Source organism: Tetranychus urticae, chromosome 2, assembly GCF_039701765.1.
Source record: "Tetranychus urticae isolate SD_2017Ah chromosome 2, NJAU_TeUrti_SD_1.0, whole genome shotgun sequence".
Classification (NCBI taxonomy): domain Eukaryota; kingdom Metazoa; phylum Arthropoda; class Arachnida; order Trombidiformes; family Tetranychidae; genus Tetranychus; species Tetranychus urticae.
Window position 1 is genome coordinate 3,302,257 of NC_142959.1, and position 22,111 is coordinate 3,324,367.

A 22,111-nucleotide genomic window follows, 5' to 3' on the forward strand; every position below is an offset into this window, starting at 1 on the left:
TTATTTAGTCGCTTATGCCGAGGTAAGCTGCTTTTCGCAAGACATTTCGAGAATAAATTAGATCTAGTTAGTGAAATGATTGAAACCATGATTCGACTTTTGGTTATTTTAATTGTTTGTAGGAACTTGCAAAACAAAATGATTCTTTGAGGTAAACTAAATTCAACAGGGAAACTGAATTGTGATTACATATTTCAAATAGTAACATAAATTTGCGAAATCTGGTAAACAGTAATTAAAATAAGCCAGCAATAACATCAATAAGCAAATATACTTGTGGAGGAAAAAAGATTGACATTTATAAAATGTAAAGCACTCAATGATCAACAATGATAATAACATTGGACAATCTAAACAACAATAAACAATCATAAACAATCATTATCTTCTCGATAATAATGGTCAATTTCGACCGTTAACCTTGACCAGTGAAAAGGACAAAGTACAGGTAACAAAGGAGAAAAGAATAACAACAACAAGTGAAACTTGTTTTAAGGTCTAATCTTTTTCTTGTGGTCAAGTTTATCCATAAAGCATATCAACTTTAAGCCAGTCAGGATAAGGATAATCAGCTAAGCAAGTTTTTCATCATTTTAATTTTTCTTCTCCATTTACTTTGTCCTTTTTTTCCAAGTCTTTGCTTTTCCATCTTAAGTAAATTTGACCTTTTCTTCCCTGTCAAAGTAATAACAGCAAAATTATGAGTAGAAAAGTAAAAGAGAGATAGAGAAAGGGAAAAAACGAAGAAAACTCTAGTTTAATTATCATAATGAGCCCTACTTTATCATCAATATTATTACTATTCTTAGTGAATATTTTGCTTTCAAGAATATGTATAATATCTAATATAAGATGAAGTGGCTCAAGAAAAAAAAACGTCTTGCAGCTATGGCAAGGGTTAAACAACCAAGTCTAGAGCATTTTGCTATACAAGTTGACTCTTGAAGTTATTAGCTTGCCGTTTTTTCCTTCTCTCTTTCTCACAATCGTTTCTTGATCATCTGCATTCACATTATTGCAAACTCATGTTTCCCTTTGGAATCCAATTTCGGATTAACTTGGTCAAAAAAAACAAACAACTGGATGGGTTGCATCTTCCTGGTTCCTGGTTGGTTTTACTGCACCATCTCCACTCTTCATCACCTTGTCCATCAATGTCCACCAATCAGCTAATTACAAGGATGGGTCACTAAAATTGTCTATTACCATCCAGATTGAGCTCTCCTTTCAACTTGTCTTAATCCTAATTATCCATATTTTCCATTCCATATTTGGCCTTTGTTTCTTTTGTTTCTCCCTTAGGCTTTTGCTTGCATCTATCCTGATCAGGTTATTTTAGGGTTACCAATTTTTTCCTAGAAGATTCACAATTACCAACAAAAAATTATTATTCATCCATAATGAGGTTAACTCGTTCACAAAGAGAGAAATAGCAACTTAAAATAAAAAAAACAACAACAAAACTAGGTAAAAATGTGGTTGAAAGATGAGGTCTAATTAACAAACTGTCCAGGCAGAAGATCTTAATCCAAACAAACAAAGAGTAGGATATTCAACTCTTTGATCCAACACTATTTAAGGAGCTATCCGATTATATCTGATAATACATATCTGATAATATCCTCTAGTATCTACTTCTTCAAGTGAAATGTAATTTTGGAAAATTTTGCTTTGTTTTGATTTGGAATTGTGTAAATAATTTGGTTTTTTTGATACAAAAGTCGGCCGGTTTATAAATGTAAAACGCTATTATTAACATCGTAATTGATAACCTGAATGAAAAGTGATTCTGGTTGAGCAGATTAATGATTGATTTACGTTACTTTGAATGTTTTGGTTGCCACTTTTTGTTATCATTGGTACCATTGTGATTATTGTTAACATTACCATCATCATCATTATTGGTGCTATTATCATTGATATTGGTTAAAGTGAAGCTCGTATTTAATACAAAATGTTGCTCCTTTCTCCATTTAGCTCGACGATTTTGAAACCAAACCTTTAGGCCATTTGTTAACGGACATAATGTAAGAGCCAAGATATAAGTGAAGGAGAAAAAAGAAGAAGGAGAAGAAGAAGAAGAAGAAATAAGAATAAGAATTAGGAAAGAAACGATTTTAAGGTTAAAACGTGAGTATAGAGCAAGAAATAAAGGTAAGAATAGGTATATTTATGTATAAACAGTGAAAAATAAAGAAAAGGTAAAGTAAATTGTTACAGTAAAAATACACAAAAAAAATATTTTCAAAGGCATTTTCTTACCTTTTTTTCAACAAAATTTTCATTTCACTCTCTTCTTCTCTCTTCCCTGCTTCTCTTTCTCTCCTTCTTCATCATCATCACCATAATAATCTCTATCTTCTCTCTCTTTCTCTTTCTCTGTCTTGTTATTTTTTGCCCTTTTCTTTTCACGCTTTTATCTTCTTGTTGAGTCTACAATAAGAGCCTAAACAAGCTACGGAAGAGCGAGAGAGATCAACAAGTGGGTTTGGCATTGTTAGCACTATCAGCCAAGAATGGATGGTCTTCCCTCTCTCTCTTCTTTTCATCGGTTTAACCTTTCTTCTCTTCCTCGTTCTCCTCCTCATCATCATCTTCATCATCCCTATCATCATTATCATCATCATCATCAACCTCTCTTTTTCATCTCTTAAGTGAGTGAAAGTAACTGACCAAAGAAAAGTAAGGGTTTTCTTAATCATTCAAGGTAAGTCAAGTGTGAAAAGGGCTACTTGAATAACAGAAATATGCTGAAAAAATTGAGTGTAAAGAAGCCAAAAAATCTCAAGTTACATTTTTCAGATTCCATGGCGAAAAGAAAGATCAATAATCTTGAGTTAATTAACAATTCCGCAAGCGAATGTACAGTTAAACTAAGAGCAAATTTTCAAATTTTACCAACACTTAACTGCAAGTCCATTGGTTTGAGCTGAACTTGAACAAAGTTGAATGATGAATACTAATTGCAAATCAAATAAAATCATCGAAATTATCCCTTTTGATCATAAAACTAAACTAAACTTGTTATTCCCACAGATTGCACCAAACATTGACCATTTCTCGGACAGAAACAACTGAAACTGCGACTAAATTAAAATGCACAATTAACATGGTTCCTTCAACATTGTACTAAAAATGGATTCAACCAATTGACTAATCTAAACGAACAATTGTCAGGCAAATCATTTTCATAGCAAAACTGAAGCTCGATTGGGAAAAATCAAGATGAATATCAAATCATGAATCGACTCTAAACTGGACTAACATGGCAAATATACATGTATTTTGCACATTTACCAATCCATGGAAACGCTTTATCGGCTGTCAACTTGAATCGTCGTGATTTGGCTGCAAATTACTGTGCACATTCCCCCTGGAATGAATGTAAACTGAGCAACATTAATTTTGAACAAAGGAGAAGAAGAAACAGTGTGAAATGTTTAGATCATGAATAATGATGAATAGAAAGATTATATGAAAATTAAGGTGTAACAAGGCCAACTATTTTGATCCATGAAAGCCCAGGCAAGAAACAAGATAAATACATTTACAGAGGTAACATTTACATTCCACTGGAATCATTATCATCATCATCATCATCATCGTCACCATGATACTCATTATCATCTCAATCTTTTGTAAAAAAAAGAAAAGGTAAAAAAAAGTTGAAGAAGAAATCAAAATAAACTATCATCGACTTATAAGTGATCATCTCTACACTGGAGATGACACTACATAAAAAACCAGGTAAACCGGTTCCTTTCATCATCATCATCAACAACAGCATCACCTTTCATCATTCCTTCACTCATGTTCTGGCGCCTTGTTCATCATTGATCTTGTTATCAGTTTGTTTCATCTGAATCCAATGTGAGTTTCTCTTCCCTCCCTGAGAATCTTTCAAAATAAAAAACAGATTTACTGCCAACTTTAATCTATTTTATGGTTCCTTTTGATAATCTTTTTCTTCTTCTTCTTGTTCCAAAAAAAAGGTGAACACAAAATATACAGAAATCACACTTGTAAGGTGTGAGGCAGATGAAAGATGATGAGAGGATGAAGAGTGTGATGATCACGATAGCAATAATAATAATAATAATAACCAAAGAGGCAAAAGTAATTCAATCTTGGCCTCTTCATATCATCATCATACATTTACTAAATAGGTAAGGTAAGAAAGTTTTACTTTTCTTGTTAACTATCTTTTTTTACCTGAACTTTGCAGTTTTTTTCAACTCAAGAATTGATAATGAATTAATGACTGTTTAGAGTGATTCCAATGTGCAATTTGTATCCAGTTTGAATCAAAGTGTCACATTTTTCATCTTCAACAGCTCATAAACTAAATTGAAGCTTCAATTAATTGCCATCAAATTGCTTTCAAGCTCATATTCAAGCTCTGAGTTGCTTCTAATTCATTCTTGAAGATGAAAGTAAAATTGAACAAAAATTTGTGATTTCAATGCAAAGCTTTCAGTCGGACAAGTGATAAAAAATTAACATTTTTTGTTCAATTTAGAATTGAAATCAAACAAGAATAGACAATTTTTCCCATGTAATTTCATCGTTAAACATGATGCAAAAATAACGTTTTTAAGTCGCATTTGGTTATGATTTTTTCCAAAAAGTAAACACGAACAATTTGAATGCAAAAAGTATGGTTTTACATCAGATTCACATTGAGTTTCAGCAGAATCCAAGGTTTACTTTTCGGTAAAAGAAATTGATTGAAAATTCTGACCACTTATCGACTAATTGGTTGAAGATGCAAAACTGTCTGATTATCGATCAATTTCCTGAATAACTTGAAGCAAATCAGCATATTAAGTGTTTAATTATGATTTAACTTGTATGAGCAGCTACTTTTAAATGAATGATCCATTAGCTTGTTATTAATGTTATTAATGAAGACATTTGTCTCTTTATTGACTCGATTCTGGACTAACCTGAATTTGAAAGCTTTTTTACATAAAGCAGTTTCAAGACATTTTATTGAAGAAAATATAATTTCTGGAATTTTCAAGTTTCCAAATTTTTCCGATGCAAGGCATTAATAAACACTTGGCCTTTGCTTGTTGATCAATGTACTCAAGACCATTGTGATTATTAATGATATTAAACTTTTTTTTATCTTTCAATCACTTTGCAAGGTGTTTACAGTCAACCTCCTCCTATCACTTCAACTTTGCTTACCTTCCTTTCATCTTTTCAGCTTTTCCTTCATTTTTGGCCCGATTAATGGACAAAGATCAATGGTTAACTTATCAGTTGCTCACGCCTTTTGACCTTCAGGATAAATACCCAGAAAACTTGAGCGTTGATGTTTATCCTGTAACTTTCTTATCTTGCATCTTACACCTTGATCCGTTTGAAGAGCAGCTAAAAGGTAGGTAAAAGAAGAGGTCAGAAAGTAACTAAAAGCAGAGAGTAAGTGAAGAAAGAAGAGAAAGCAAAAAAAAGATGAAACCAAAGTAAAAAAAGAGGTTTGCCTTTAAAAACGGCAACAAAAGAGCGCACAATTTTTGTGACTTTAAAATGTTACCTAGTAAGTGTACAAGTTAACACAAGTCGGTAGGAACAGCAGAGTTGCTTCAAGTTAACTGTCCAAATTGGACGGTCAATGTTAGGAAATGAAAGATGAGAAGTAAAAATGTGAAGAGAAAAAAGTAAAGAGAAAAAACTGAAAGAAAGCAAAAAACCACCAAAAATAAGCAAAGGTCAACTGAGGTGAGACTCACCGGGCGGGTTTGAAAGAGGGTGGAAGGGTGGATAAAAAGGAGGTGAAAGAGGGTCGAAACTGTAGACAGTCCTAGTCTTGCTCCATAGGAGTTATCAGGTCTTGACTCAAGGGTGGTGAGTTAAAATGGATCACAAGAGAAGCTGGAAAAAAGCTTTTTTCATCTTTTCTTCTTCTTCTTCTTCTTCTTCTTATCGTTAAACTAATCTCCATTTTTTTGTGGGTTCTTGTTTTTATTTAACATGATGCTTCAATGAATCAAAACGATAGTCGATTGATTGATTGTGAGTCAAAATCGATATGGTTTAAGGTCAAGAGAGAAGAGAGTATTTAAACAGAGGCAAAGATGAGTAAACATGATGAAGATGAGGGATGAAAACTGAGTCAACTTTGGATGACCCGTAGAGAGCAAGAAGAGACCAGGGGAAAAGGATCCAACTGTGGTCTTGAAAAAAACAACAACTAATGTCTTTAAAAGGAAAGAAAAGGTCACTAGAACAATCGTAGATTCCAAATGCTGGATGAGAAGGATGATGATGGAAGAGAAAAGTTTACATTCCATGAACATGATTCTTCATTTTGACTTTTTTTCTTCTTCTTTTGCTCTTCTTCTTTCCTTTTTTATCTATTTATCTTTTCATTTACTCTCATTTCATATGCATTTTGACACTCATTTGTGTTCACTTTTCATCTCAAGTTTGACAAAAAAAAGAGAATCTGAACATTTTTTCGTTCTTCTTGTGCATCGATTATGTGATATTTAAGGCACAGGAAACGATCAGTTTCATGGTGGTCTTGCTCATCATTATTGTTTCCTTCAAATTATAAGAAAACATTGAAATTGCAAAATTGAATTGAAAAGTTGAACAAGACTTTTGACTCAAACAAGAATCACTTTTTTTCAGTTTTGACATTAGTTTTGAAAACATTATCAAGTCAGGCTTTTTCACTGTTAATTGAACTTGATGAATTTTGAAATTGAATATAAAAGTCAATTGACTTGCAACTGCTGGAAAGTCATAAAATAAAGAGTTTTCACTTTCCTATTTTGCAGTTGACTGAAGGTAACATTCATAGCAATTACCTGGGAATGGGTTTGTTTAGTTTTCACCAATTTTGACTGGATTGAACAACCTCTGAAACTAATGTTTGTAAAGTAATTTGATATCATTTCTTGTTGGTCATGCTTTTCAATTGAACATATCAACATACAAACTTTCTCCTGTAAAACCCACTTCAATTGTTGATATTTCAAAATGAATCTATTTTTTGGTCTTTATTAAGATTTCATTTCTCTTTACTACTGACCAATTCTTGGTCCACTCTCAGTGTTGTGACAAACAATCTGAACAAGTTACATTTTGATTGAGATCAACTTTTGATGGAAAAAGTTACCTTAAAGGTTGAAAGAGTGAATAATGTTTTACTGTTTGTTGGTTTAGCTAACAGTGGAACGAAAAGCAAGCGAAAAAAAGGTTGACTTTTAAAGTAAATAAAAAAAACTTGACCAGCATAAATCGGATTAGATTATGGTTGTTAGGTCAGTTTGCTTCCCTCGTCCAATGTATAAACAAGCTGGACCAAAGCAAATCAACGGCAGCAACAAGATCACAACAAAAAAGCACTTGCAAATGCAAATATCCAGAGAGTAAAACTAATAACTAAACACAAATAAACAGATAAATGAACATAACCATAACAAGAAGAAAACTTTTTCCTCTTCTCTTTCTTCTTCTCTTCATCTTCATCTTTTTCCCTTTCTTCTTTTTCCTCTTTTCTTACCAACTTTTCAAGCAAATATTTTTCTTTCATTTCTTTTCTTCTTTTTCTCGTTCTTCAACGCCATTCAAGACGCTGTTTGTCATCATCTCATGAAGATGCAAAACGATGACCAAAAAAAACCTTCAAGTTGATCAAAAACTCAACAATTCATTCAAAGATTCATTGTCTCAACAGCAAGATTATCAAGTTTTAATCATTTTATGAATTCCAAAAAAGCTAATTTTTTCATTCGATTTCATGTCTTTTTGAAAATTTCAAAATCTTTTTTCTCTGAAAAAAACAAGTTTTCAACGAGATTTTCAGAGTAATTTGTAAAGCAATGGATTTTTGTTTTTAACAAACAATTTTCATTTAACAGTTCATTGGCTCAACGGAAGCAAGATTTTTTTCTTGGTTCCTTCAAATGGACTTTTAATGAAAAAAACTTTTCAATTTGTTTTACCAATCAAATGGCTTCTCATTCCAATCGCCTATCAACATTTGAAATAGTATCATTGGCGCAAGAGAAACAGTCTGTAACGATTAGCGAAACTGTCGTGTGTTGAAATATGAAACAAATGCGATTAGTGATTGTTTAATCCGATTGGTTGGATGATGTTGAACAATGTTCATGCTCGACAAGGGATTGAATGACTGGCAGACAGGGGAGGATGAGAGAGTGTGCAGGATGCAAGATGATAGACTGCCTATGATAGGCGAATGAACAAGTAAAAGCTGAACAAAAGACTTGAGCAAAGAACAGGAATAAAAAAAAGTATAAATGTGCGAAAATAATTTCTCCTTGCTTTTACATCATCATTGACTTTCACTTGGTTTTTCAGGTGAAAATGAAAGTTTTCAGTAAAATCTAACAAAAACAACAAAATATTTAACAACTTAACTTTTCAACTTCATCCTTCTCTTAATCTAATCATCATCTTTACTTTTCTTTACTTAACCATCATCATCATCATCTGTTCTTGTTCAGTTGATTTCATCTATAATTGGTTTGCACAAAAGTTGAACAGCAAAACTTTCACAGCAAACCTTACAGTTAAAGTGAGAATAGCAAAATTACTGGTAAAGATGAAGATGATGATGAAGATGAGGAGGATGATGATGAGTCTTTACGCTTTACGCCTCTTCAATTTTACTGTAAAGTAACGAGAAAAGTTGATGAAGATGAAAATGATGAAAATTTTAACTTAACCTTATCATAGCCATTGATCAACTCGGTTATAACAATGATTTTAATTTGTTTTCAACTTTCAATCAAATTGTTTCACCAATTAACATGTTCAACACTTTACCTTTACACTTCATTTTGTTGATCATTTGTATATTTATACATCATCAAGTTAATTGTGAGAAAATATTTCAACCATTTTCATCATCATTACAATCATCATTATCAAGTCCATTATTATCAACTTTGTTATTCAAACCTTTCTCTAGTTGACCTGGCTCATAATGAAATGTTCATGATTATTCACAAATGATTATGCTTCCTTATAATGATGTTGAGAGTAAAGGTATTTTTGTATTTGCATTGCAATTGAAAATGATTTTTACATTTTCTTATAGAAACATTTTCTTTCTATTTTTGTGGTTCCTTTTTTTACTCAATTTTATCAAAAGTTAACCAAGTGTTGATATTGTCATTTTGCTGGTCATTCAACACGCAATCATTATTGCAATCATTGTTGGTTTCCTGGCCAAATGTAATTTTGAAAGAATGAAAATTTCTGGCCAATTTCTGGCCACTTTTCATCAATCGATTGGAGCATAAAAATAAAGTTGAACGAGTGATTTGTTGATGTTGACGCGATGACAATTGAGACCTTTATTCCTAACGATGGAAGCAACCGATTGGCAAGAAGAGTGGAAAGAAACAAAATGCTCATTATTTCATCGTTATCATCATCAATTGTCATCATCACTGTTCGTGTGAGGTAGAAAAGCAAAGGTTGAAAAGATAAATGATAATAATCATCGGCAAAAAGGTAAAAGAAGATGGCGAAGACCTTTTTTTACCTTTTACCTTAAATTTACTGTTGATTGTTTCTCTTTCATCTCTGTTAACATACATTTAACTCTTGATTGATTTTCAAGGTAACATTGGTTTTTATTGAGATAACGTGGTTAATAACAGTGGTAAAGGTAAGAAGGGAAAAAAAGGTTTGAAAGCTCGAGACAGAAAATTAACTCTTTTTTCTTCCTTGCAATCTCAACCATTTCACTGTTAACTAGTGATATCTGTAATTATCAACAGTTCAAGTTAAAACTAATAAGTTTTGTAGCAAGTATCTGTTTGTAAATGTTATTGTTTGTTTGTTTCACTCCTTCAGATACACAAGGCGAACAGGTAAACCTTTTCTGGTTGCGCTTTACGCTTCGGCTTTGGGTGAGGTTGAGAGACTCGAACCATTGAAATTGAGAATGCGTTTTGGAAGCGTAAAAAGTCTATAAATTGAATGGTGCCAAGTAAATAACTAGTTAATATTTTTGGGTTAACTTTGTCTAGAGTAGACTTGAGACAAACAGTTGAATGGAGACAAGAGATGTTAATGAACAAGACGATGAAGATGGTGTGACTGAAGGCATAAAAAATTGGTCTCTAATGAGGTAAAAAAGTCTAGTTTGTTTCAGAGGACCAACTGGGAGGGACAAGAACCAAGAACTAAATATATTTTTGAGGTTTCTCCAAATGTAAACTGTGCAAAGGTTGAAATTCACTGTCAATGGGACTTGAAACGATGTGTTTATGATCCGGTCAAAATATTTATTCAAACGATCATCTTTTTACATGTTAAACAAACTTACAAACAAGTTTACTGATATCATCTTCATCATTCCCAATCATCTTGAATGATCATCATTTTTCTGTACAAATAATAAACCCAAAAGGTAGTCAAGCTGAAACAAAAATGTTATTATATATTGATTGTTATTTGGTAAACAAACGTAAATCTTTGGCCTGGCCATTATTATCTTTACCTTTTCTTTAGTTTTCTGCTTTTTTTTTCTTCAAACAATTTTCTTCTTTTTTTCTGAGAAAATATTCCTTTTCTTATCTTCATCATTCTCATCATCACTTTATACACATTCATTGTGTTTACGCGTTTTCGCATCATTTTACAACAAATTAACTCGATATCCATCTTTTGCCTTTTCCTCCCTCAACTCATTTTAACCTTTACAATGTTTCACATCATTATTATCATTATCATGGTCTTCCTGATCATTCAATAATTTAAGGTTTCAAACTGTAATCCTCATGGAATCCCAATTATCCGGTTAATATTCCAATTTCTTAAGCTCCACTTAATCATCATCATAATCATCATAATCATCATGATCAATATATTTTCAATGTTAACCCTCGTCTAATAAGGTTGAAAACAACATAATAAATCCTCAATTTTCTTCTCTTTATTCATCATTCATCCAAAGAAATGTTTTTCTGCCTTACTTTTCATCATCTTCATCTTCTTCTCTTCTCTTCTCTTCTCTTCCTCAGAACAAACTATTCCCATCTATCAGAACCTTAAAACGATCACAAATTATATGCTTTTTATTGCAATATAAAGAGTAACTGTTGAGAAGCAATTGAAGGTTCTGTTAAAGATATTTGAGGTTTCTTCTTGTAAAACGTCTTTGGCCTCTAACCTTGCTTTTTTCATATAATATTTGCACAGGCAAAAATGAAGCACAAAGATGATCATCATCATCATCATCATGGTGATGAAGGAAAAGTATCTTGCAGTAACTGCAAATTATCTTGTTTCATTGGTTTATTTTTTTCTCTTTCTTCTCTTCTCTTTGGCTCTTTCTCACTCTCTCTTTCTCCTCTTTCCTTGGAATGTAAAAGGAGATGAAAAAGATGATAATGATGATAGGATGATTATGATAGGATGAAGTAATTTTTCTCTCCTCTAAAGTCAATTGACTTTGTTAACAGAAACAAGAAGAGAGAGAGAAAAAAAAGTAAAATAAAAACCAACTTTTCTTCTTCTTCTCCTTCTCATCTTTAACATCCTCTTTTCCTGGCTTATTGTTTATTGCTTATTCCAATAAATATTCATGGTAAGTTGAGGGAGAATGATGAAGATGGAGAAGAGAGAGAGAAAGTGTAATTGTTTTACTCACTTGGAGGCCTTGCAATAAGGTTGATGAGGATGAGGATGAAGATGAAAGACGATGGTAAAGGCGAACAAGAAGAAGAAGCAAAAAAAAGATGTTTTCGTTGGCGTTTCCTGTCTGAGTTTTGAGTCTATTTTTTACTCTTCTGTTCAGTCTTTTTCAACCTTTCAGCCTTTGCACAGTCAGTGCCATGGACAGTGCATGGGTCTGGTCTTTCCAATGGTACAACAGTTAATCGTTTTAAGGGTAAAACAAATGTTTGCACTGACAACAAGTTATTATTCAACTTGTCTTGTGCATCATTTCAATTATACATTTTGTATTTACTATTGACGATCATAAGACCATATCAATCGACTTAAGTTTAACTTCAAGTTGACCGTAACTCACAGCCGGTAATGTGTTAAATGGCAGTCTGTTAATTGTAAAGGCAAAAATAAATAAATATTTTTACTACAAGAAATACGATGAAAGTGATGAATCAAGGATACAAGCTTTAAATAATTGGACTCAATGAGCATCCAGATTTATTGAATTGCATTTTCTGTGGTTGTTTGTGGTCAACAAGGCTCATTACTTAACCTAATAAATGGCAAGTTTAAGCAAACTTTTGGCTTTCCTTGGTAAACATTGCAATCATTTTTAAACTTCAACTGAAAGAATGTAAAATTTCCAACTTTCAACATTTTCCTTTTCAAGTTTTCCTCTGAATTTTTCAATGAAAAAAATAGTTGAACAAAAGCACAAAAAGCTATCTCAACGATAACTGTAAATAGACATGAAATGTTAGCATTTTATTTCAAAATCAATGAGTAACTTGTAAGTGGTTGGATCATCATCTTTTTTCACTCATCAACAGCTTAATCATGATCGTTAATTGTCAAAACACTTTGATCAACTCGATGATTATCAACACACAAGAACGGAAAACTGACAACCCAAAAGTGTTTCAACTTTCCTTTCTGGTTACATTGATCCAGAAATGAGGGAAAAGTGAAAATTAAACTTAAATCATAATCACAATTAAAATGATCAACTTTTAATTTTGTGATTCTCAAGAGCCTCTCAGCACAATCAGATACATTGGTACACAAGTTTGTCTTGATTGTTCACCTTCTCATTGTTTTACCATCTTACCTCCCACTTTCACCCAACTTATCATTCATTGATCAACAAGCGATTATTCAACATTTACCTTGTTTTTTCTTCTTCTTCAGATTCAATTGATTTTCTATTGTAATGAAGAAGAAGAAAAAGTCTTACAATGATCATCTTAAGATTCATAAGGAATAACAATGGCAACTTGAGATTTATCATTAAAAAAAACAGGAGAAAACAAAAAAACAACAAATGCACCTTGAAAGGTGATGAGACTGATTAGTGTTTAATGGGAAAAGTGTTTCAATTACATTGAGAAATTGATATTCTGTTATTATGATTGAGGATCCATTGATTGTAAATTAAAATGTTTAAAGCTGACAGTTTTACAATTCACCAAATGTCCAATAAATCATCATTAAGATTAATCTTGTAATAATTAATATGGAAAGTTGGACAAACGATGAAAATGTTTCAACAATAACATTTATCATCTAATCGTTTATCATCCCGTTAAAGGTGAATTTCATTTTTTGTTTTTGACTTTTCCTTCTTTCACCTTTTCTTGTTACCTTTGCAGGTCTGTTCACTTGATCATCTTTTGCCTTTCTTGGTCAGCCTTAATTAATCAATCACTGGTAATAAGGTGAATGATTGAGAGGCCTTTGATGGATTGTATCAATTTAAATATTAGAGTCGGCAATTAAATGGCCTCACAAATGCCATCATCTTTTGCTCGTCTTTGCCACTAACAAGATGATGATGTGAACCCATCTTGCAAACCCGCATCACCTACAAATCATCAATTTTACAATTAACTATGTTAACTACAATTATCAATGTTATCAGTCATGTTACGTCTTTTCCTTTTTTTTCATGATCATTTTCACTTGAACCTTTATCAATGTTGCCAAAAATGAACACAAATCTTCTTCTCACGAAATAATAACATTAAAGTATCTTTTTCTCATCATCATCATTCTTGTCACCCTGGCTACTGTTCACTTCAGTCTCATCCTGAAAGGCCAAAGTGAACAGTCACAATTTTTGATGAACCTCAAGATAAGTGGACGAATGGATGAATTCATGATAAAATGAACAATTTTGTTGATCAATTTTCATCTTTACTTGCAAATGTTTTAATGCTAGAAACAGTTGTCTTTAAGGATGTTGAGTGCACTCGAATCAAGTGAAGATTCATTTCCAAGAAATCATTTTGTTGCTTTTGCACGGAAAATACACTTTCTATGAAATAGATTAGAATTTTTTTTAATTTTGTTTAATTTAACCTAATAAATTATCAAGTATCGCTATCAGGCTATCTGTTGTGACATCTAATTGGCCTTGACTAAAGGCGTCGGCATCAACACAGATGATTGGCAATGTTTATTGAGTTAAACGGCGGTTGTTTTACTTGGCGCATTTGCACATTGCTCATCGCCTAGTGGAGTGATAATGAGTGCTTTAATTTGTTAAAAGTATCACAATAAATAAGTGTGGTTTGACTTGGCTTGTGGTCACCAATACCTCAGTGGATGAGTCTTGATCCTTAACCACAGAGATCATTTGCAAAATTTTAATTCTTGAAACAAACAGATTCAACTTGATCCATGCAATAAATTTAAGAAAATTCATCAAATGAACAAACAAAATAAACCATAAATCAACCTGATTAGGGCAAATATTTGCATCGAATCACTCTAATCGTTGAATTTAAGAAGATTTTAAAAAAGCTTAAGACCAAAGCTCTTCTCAAATGCGACTTAATCCTTTTCCAAAGGTAAATGGTCAAAATAACTAAGTCCAGGTAAACCAGGTAAAGGCCTTTAGGCTGATAATAAGCTGCAATTAAAATCAATTAGCTTTCATTTGCTCATCAAAGCAATTTTTGATGTTTCATTATTCAAAATAAAATTTGATTCATTTTGAAGAGAAAATGAATTTTCCATTCATAAAAGACGATATAGTGAATAATTCCATCATGAAACCAGATTCGATCAGCGAGGAATCGAGCATCAGATCGACTTTGGCTCCAAAGAGTTTATCCAAACAAGTTTTATCTATTTGACCCTGAATCCTCTCAAAGGTAACTTTCCATGAAAATTTCCAATAGAATGCTGAGATTTTTGTTAAGGAATTTTCAATCCTATACTTTACTCTTTTTCAACTGAAAGTTCAACATTTCAAACTTGTTGAGCATGCCATGAGTAAAGGTATATTAGGTCAGAAAACACTTCATGATCATCAGTATTGAACTTGCAGACCAACCAGCTATTCAGGAAATGGATAATTAGAATATTTGAAATTTTTCAAAGTCTAATGAAACTTGTAAATAATAACTCATTAAACTATTAAATTTTGATGAAACTTCATTTCTTGAAGCCAAAGTTTTTGAAAAGGTAAGAAGAAAACATCAAAAAAATCAAGAGCTTCTCCGTTCGCTTAAACCAACAAAAGTTGTTGAAAATTGTTTGAAAAGCTTGAACAAGAAAAAGACGAAAATTGTTGCTAAAATTGATTCCAAATGTAAGTCTGAACAATCTGAATATAATTACGTTTAAAGCTATTACTATGAGATAAATGATATGCAAAAATGAAATTACTTGTACAGCTAATTATGTGTGTTATCATGTTATCAGTAATAGGTTTTACTGTGTCAAAAAAGCCTCAAGAGGTCATGAAGATGATTAGAAATGGGAAATGGAGTGAACCCAGAGAAGCAAAAAAATTGCATCTTTTCTTGCTCTTCTCTGGCTCTTCTTATGTGTTAATAATTTTTGAGTGAAAAATGAAAAGCAAACGAAGTGAGCAAGATTAGCAAGCATCTTAACACGCTTTATCCTATTACAGAACCAGCTAAATACAGAGAGAATAAGGGAAAATTGTTATTACCTTTGGTGAAGTGGAAAAAGAAAGACAACATTTCAAACTCACCCACTTTTGTTTGCCTTTCACTGACAAGAGAAAGAGAAGAGAAGAAGAAGAAGAAACAAAATCTCAATTAACTTCCGGAATTCATCAGCACCATGTTTCCGGTCATCAAGCCATTGCTCTACATTGTTTCTTAAAACACTCACATTTCTCATCATCATCATCTCACCAAAATTGCAGCAACAAGATGTGATAAAAAGATGAGAAGGCAAAAGATATCGAGGTTGAGTGGTTGCCAGTAATGTTCATACATTTTACCCAAAAAAAGGCGCTTTTGTTCAACGGATGAACAACATTTTCATCATCATTCTCATCCTCATCATAATCTTGCTTTTCTTCATTTCATAATGACAACAAAAGTAAGAAAAGAAGGCAAAAAAGTCTCTTTAAGCCACAAATTGGCTGTTTCATCTTCCTCTTCACCATAATCTTCTTCCTCCTCCTTTGGTTTCATGGTAAAAAAAGGAAGCAAAATTGTCAAATTGTTGATGATCATAGTTGAAATGATAATAGTTTAATGTTGTTTACATTCATTATTGTTCATTTTGTTGGGGCAACAGTGAAAGGAAAAAAAAGCTTGTAAAACAAACCACAAAACGCGATTCATTGAAACCAAGCATAACAATCAACTCAACCATCATCTCTCACCTCCTCCTTGTTTTACCTCCTCCTCTTGCTTTCACCTTGACTCACCTCATCTTCATCACCCTTTAACCCTCTGCCTTTTTGATGAAGAAATGCAAGCAATTAAGCAATTGATGAAAGTGTAAAATTGTTTAAATCAAGGCTCATCAATAACATGATCATCAACATGAACATAAATGCATAACCGCAACTCAAGTGATTCAACAATAATCTGGAAAAGGCAGAGAAAAGATAATTTGTTTTTCTTCTTCTTCTTCCTTCTCTCATCTTCATCATCTTCATTAATCACAAACAAATTATATCTTTCACCATTATCATCATGTTTAACACAATTGTTAACATGAAAAGTTGAAGAAAACGAAACGAAAAAAAATATCAATAAATTTAAATGCATTTCGTTGACTTTTTTTTTTGAAACCTGAAAATGAAAACATTGCAAGTAACTTGACATTTGTTGAACCATTTTCAAGTGTTTGATTTGAAAGATCTGGCAATTGAAGAGTTTTGTCTTGACACACAAAAAGATGATAAATGATGATGATGGTGAGTGATCAAGTGAGTTATCGATGACATTTAATTGTTTACTCAAAAGATTCAATAAGAATTAGAAGTTAATCAGAAAAATGGTTTTTGATAACAACACCAGTAACCAGTAACCAAGAGCAACTTGAAAAAAGTTATAACTTTAATTGTAACTGTTAATTCGTTTATGTGAATTAACCAATTGTAATAAAGATTGTCCAATGATTAAAAGTGGAGTAAAAAAAGCATTCATTTCAATTGTCTAATTGCGGGTTTCTTTGGTTACTATTTATATTATCACAATTATCATTTGATACAAACCCAAAGATCAACCCTTTTCTCATTGTTGTTAACAACCATAAAATGCTTGTGCGATGATGGAAAGGCAATTAAGAAATGTTTTGATTGAAGTAAGAAAAGTCAAAACAAATTGAAACAATCAAAAGCTAAACTGATTGGCAAAAGTCTAATCATCAGGAAATGATTGAAATTGATTGCAACTGTTAATTACTGCTAAATTTATCTACAGATTTAATCATTGATTTAATTCAATTTTTACTTTGTTTACCCTTTGAGAAGCAAATTGAGATTGAAAAGTGAAAAGTGAAAAGTTTTGGAATTTTGTTTTCTTTTTTTTATCATTGCTTTCGATGATTGCGGTTACCATTTGATTGATTGTTAACCTTAAGAGGTCGGTGGATTTAATTAATTAACTCAAGTGGTTGAGATTAGGTTATGTACAAACGTATAAGTCATTAATGTGTTTAGCAAAACGGTAAAAAAAATGGTGAAAAGCAAACAAAGTTGAACAATTTAAGGTTCAAGTGAAGATGAAAAGCATCAAAATTTATTGCAATTACATTTATTGCAGTTGAATCATTGCCTCATTGAAAGCTATAATTTCATGAAGCAATTGAACAAATTTCAGCTCAAAATTGAGTTTAAATTTGAGCTTCTAGAAGTTTTTAGCTTTTCGAGTTTTCACGAAAATTTTGAACCTTTTTTGGAACGTTTCAAGCATTTCGATTCTGGATCTTTATTAGCATTTCTCAAGTGCTCAAGTTGGACACTTTATGTGATTCCTTTGCTCTGATTCAGGATGATAATGATGATGATTGAAGATGAGATGGATGATCAAGTGTACTTTGCTTTCTATAAACCATTATTACAGCAATTACCTGTGTGATTAGGAGCTTTGTTTGCTTATGTTGTTATTATATTGGTGAGGGCTTGGTGTTATCAATTGAAGATGACAACAAGAAGATGATGATGATGAGAGGAGAAAAAATTGTAATAGTAAAATAATAATAGTTAATGATGATAGTAAACTTTTTTTTCCTTCTTGCTTCTTCTTCGCCTTCATTCACTTGTCACACGTTTTCTCATCATTTTTGTGTGTTGTTACCATTCAGATTGAAACTCTAACAACACTTTAATATTGTTATCAATCATTATTATGGCGAGGCCATGCGAGAGGAAAAAAAAGTGAACAAAATTTACTTTTGTCAATTGAATCAGTTCTGTTTGAGGATAACAAACTAAGTCACTTTGACCTGTCCAAGGAGTTTGCGGTCAATGGAGCATCAATTGGTTTAGGAACAGTTTTCATTGATTAAGTTTACATGGATCGATAGACTAATAGACTATTATTTAAACATGAAAAAAAGATTAAACTCACATTTTGATTATCTTATCATTAGAGTAAGCAAATTGCAGTATATTGTTACTTTGTTATCAAGATTATTATTAGACTCAATAGCTATTAGAAATAAAAGCTGAAAGTTATCACAAGTTTCCTTTGCGATTTGATATTGGAAAGTTTGGTTTGCTTGTGTGTTTTTGTCTTAAAATTGAATTAAATGGACAATTAAGATGATGATGAGTGTAATGAGACAGTTGATAAATGATTAACCACAACAAAAATGATGGGTTTGAGGATGATGAAGATGAGAAAAAATGAGGAAAAAAAAGGTGAGTAAAAAAGTGAAAAGAGGAAGAACCTTGAGAAGGATATTGACATTGGAAATAAGCAAAAACAAGTTATCATGAAAAATGATGATCAAGATGATTATGGGGATGATGTTGGTTGATGAAGATGGTGATGATGATAGAATGAGAAGGGAAAAAATGGCTATAAAAGCTGGGTCAACTGTATGTGTGTACCTTGTCTGTGTGACTCAACACACCTAGGTTATTGATGAGAGAGGCTGGATGATGGTGATGATGAAGAAAAAAAGGTGAAAAAGTGAGCCAAGATGGGGAAAGATGTAGATTATCATCATCATCATCATCATCATCTAATTTAAAGTTTACAAATTTGATACTTTAAGTGTTTTGATAAATTGTGTTTTTTTTGTTGTTCACCCAATGGCAACCTCTCTCAACCTAACCTAGTAGTGAAGCATTTACAGGTTGAGCCTGTGCTAGTGTTGAGGGTTGAAGCTGATGAGATGAGTGAGAGTTGAGATTGTTAACCAAGAGTGGCTCTTATCATCATCATGATTCGTAACGATGTTGATGTTGATAATGATAATGATGAAGATGGTGAAGATGATGATTACCTAGATGTGAGTTGGTGAGAAAAGTGAAACTCCCCTTATTTAGTTGAGAGAGAGAGAGAGAGAAGAAAAGTTGAGGCTAAAAATGTCGACTTACGAAGTAAGAAGCAACACAAAAAAAGGGAATAACAGCAAGTCTAATGGAGTAGTCAGCGTGATCTCTCCACAACCTAGTTTACCTTTACATGTATTCCGGAGCAGGCCAATAATATATAGATATGTAGTGAGTCAAGTTAAGAGTAGACTAATTTAGAGAGTTGATAAGTTGACCTTCAAGTTTTGGCCAAGGAAAGGCCAAAGTAGAAGGAGAAGTGAAAAGGTAAAAAAAGAGTCCAGTCTTGTTACCTTAACAAGTAAAAAGGTTTGGTGTGCGAAAAGGTAGAGAAAAAGATCGCCAACTCTGATATGAATACCTTAGAGGATTATATTTAGTTGTATATGTATTTTTTTGAGCCCAGAATAACAACAAGAACAAGAACAACAAAAGATGGTAAAAGGTGAAAAGAGTGGAATGAGAAGAAAAGGGAAGAGAAAAGCGTTTTTCAGGTTAAATGTGAGTGATTTTTGTGATTTACCTGAACTCGTGCTTCAGTTAGATTTATTTGACTTGCAATATCTTCTCGAGTTTGAATGTCCGGATATTGAGTTGAACGAAATGCTCTTTCCAATTGTTGCTGTTGATGGGATGTAAAAGTGGTTCGGAATCGACGTTGTTTCGGTTTATTCCAATTTTCGGTTGAATTATCCTTTTCAAGTAAATTACCCTTTGATTGTTGATCATTATGATGGGCACAATCAATACCATTATCTTGATGAGCTTCAATTTCATTTTCAAATTTCAATTCATTATTCCCATTATTAGATGGGCTGACTAATGAACCAGGACAATTTAACAAGGTTCCTAATGGTGAGAGTGAGCTTACTGGTAACCAATGGTCAGTTGAATGATTTAATGGTCTCATGATTGTACAATCATTTGGTGAAAATGGTGTTCCTCTTGCAAGTGAATTGATTGTTTTCGATGATAATGATGATGATGAGGTTGAAGATGAACATGAGGATAATGAATATGATAGAGGTGATGAACATCTTAATGAAGGTTTACCTTCATTCCTGGTTGAACCTTCAAACTCCTGAGAAGGTTCATAGGTTAGATTAACGTGATAATTATGAAAACACTGGCAACAATTAGTAAAAGACGGTTTAATTGATTCTTTAACATGATTAACGTTCAATTGGTTAACTTTACTTTTATCCAAAGGTGAACACTTAAACATCCCAAGTGAATCATTAACCTCACCATGATCACCATTAACCTGAGAATCACAAATCTTTAAACCTTTTGGAAAACAAAATACAAAATGAAAACAAATGTAAATATTTTTCTGGTTTTTTGGGTTTTCAATTTTACTCTTATCTTTAAACACTTTCATCAAACTTGCTGGTTAAGACTTACTTTCAATTAGATGATTATTATTATCCATTGATAATGATAATTAAACAAAATATTTGGCCAACTTTACTGTAACTCACTTTACATTTGGTTAACCTTTTGCTTTTACCAAGAACCATCTTTCAATGATAATGATGACTTTTGATATTGATCGACATGAAATTGGATTACCTTTTTGTGAGGTTTCATTTTGGATGATAACATTTTCATTGCTTGTCATCACTTTTACCTTTACTGTAAATCTGGTTAGTCTGACTGTTTGATCGTCAAAATATGCGAAAAAGATGATCGAAAGATGAAGAGAAAGATGATGATTGAAACTTAAGGTTTTCATCAGAATCATCTTTTCCAACCATTAAATCCTTTCCTTTGACAAGACAACATTATTATGTCTTTACCAATAACCAATTTAACCCAATTTTTGTACCTTTTTTCCACCTTACTTTTTTCCTTCTTCTAACAAACGTTTTTTTGCCCTTTTGTGGCTCCAATTTTGGTCATTTTGTGACCATCATTTTACTCATCACTGTCCTCGCCATTGTCCTCACCATCATCATCATTATGGGCACAAAGAGTGTCTCTTAACCATACATTTGACCATAACAAGACAACTTTTTATTGCCATCAAATGCAACTTGAACACACACTTTACCAGCTTTACCGAGTGAATTAACTTGAAATGTTTTAAAGCTTTCCTTTCAATGTAGTTGAAGTTGGATATGAAATGTTTGTCAAAATCAAATCATTTGCTGTTATCAACAATTATTTGAAACATTGAAATTGTAATCATTTTTAATCATCAATTATTGATGTTGAAAGGCGACTTATGTTAATGGTTAAAGGTTAAAGTTAATAAAAATAACTCGATATCTTAATCTTTCTGAGCCTTTCAACGAAAAGTCAAAATATTTGATATTTTAAGCATTTCAAGGTTCGTCAAGTCGTAAATTTTTTTCTTTGTTTCAAAGTTTTTGCCTTTTTATTTACTCAGATTAGAAGCGCATATTTTTCCCTGGAAACTGAAGAGTGTGGCAAAGGGTTAGAATCAACTGTACAGCCTTAATCCCTTTATTGGCAAGTGTATAATCGTAAAAGATTTAAAGATTAAGATAAGTTCAAGTTTTCCCTCTAAAGCAACCATTTCGGTTTAAGGCTGTAAAATGGATTCTTGAAAATGTTTGCAAAAAGTATTAAATAAATTGCTGTCTCTCTCTGTATTTATGCACATCTAATGGTGTCTAATGATTAGCTGTAATGGAAGCG

At 32.3% G+C, this 22,111-nt stretch overlaps 1 protein-coding gene and 2 long non-coding RNA genes across 5 annotated transcripts; 2 read left to right on the top strand and 1 right to left on the bottom strand.

Annotated features, from left to right (window-relative positions):
* Positions 1-91: 91 nt before the first annotated feature.
* LOC107363427 (uncharacterized) lies at positions 92-20,961 on the bottom strand. 3 transcript variants are annotated; one of them, XR_016198576.1, is made up of 4 exons: positions 19,971-20,836; positions 1,824-1,999; positions 1,012-1,355; positions 92-675 (listed from the first exon to the last, which is right to left on the bottom strand). XR_016198576.1 is itself a non-coding variant. In XM_015930648.2 (4 exons), the coding sequence occupies exons 1-4, from the start codon at positions 20,877-20,879 to the stop codon at positions 1,331-1,333; spliced, it is 993 nt and encodes a 330-aa protein (XP_015786134.1). In that variant the 5' UTR covers positions 20,880-20,961; the 3' UTR covers positions 92-1,330. The 3 variants fall into 3 exon arrangements, 2 of the variants coding, with proteins under 2 accessions (XP_015786134.1, XP_089123440.1); XM_015930648.2 differs by adding an exon at positions 20,852-20,961 and having other exon boundaries at positions 92-1,355; positions 19,971-20,734; XM_089267314.1 differs by having other exon boundaries at positions 92-1,355.
* On the top strand, positions 2,379-3,934 carry LOC112538986 (uncharacterized). Its single transcript, XR_003082490.2, has 2 exons — positions 2,379-2,707; positions 3,037-3,934. It is a non-coding gene; the product is annotated as an uncharacterized LOC112538986 (long non-coding RNA).
* On the top strand, positions 12,596-13,703 carry LOC112538987 (uncharacterized). Its single transcript, XR_003082491.2, has 2 exons — positions 12,596-13,258; positions 13,320-13,703. It is a non-coding gene; the product is annotated as an uncharacterized LOC112538987 (long non-coding RNA).
* Positions 20,962-22,111: the final 1,150 nt, after the last annotated feature.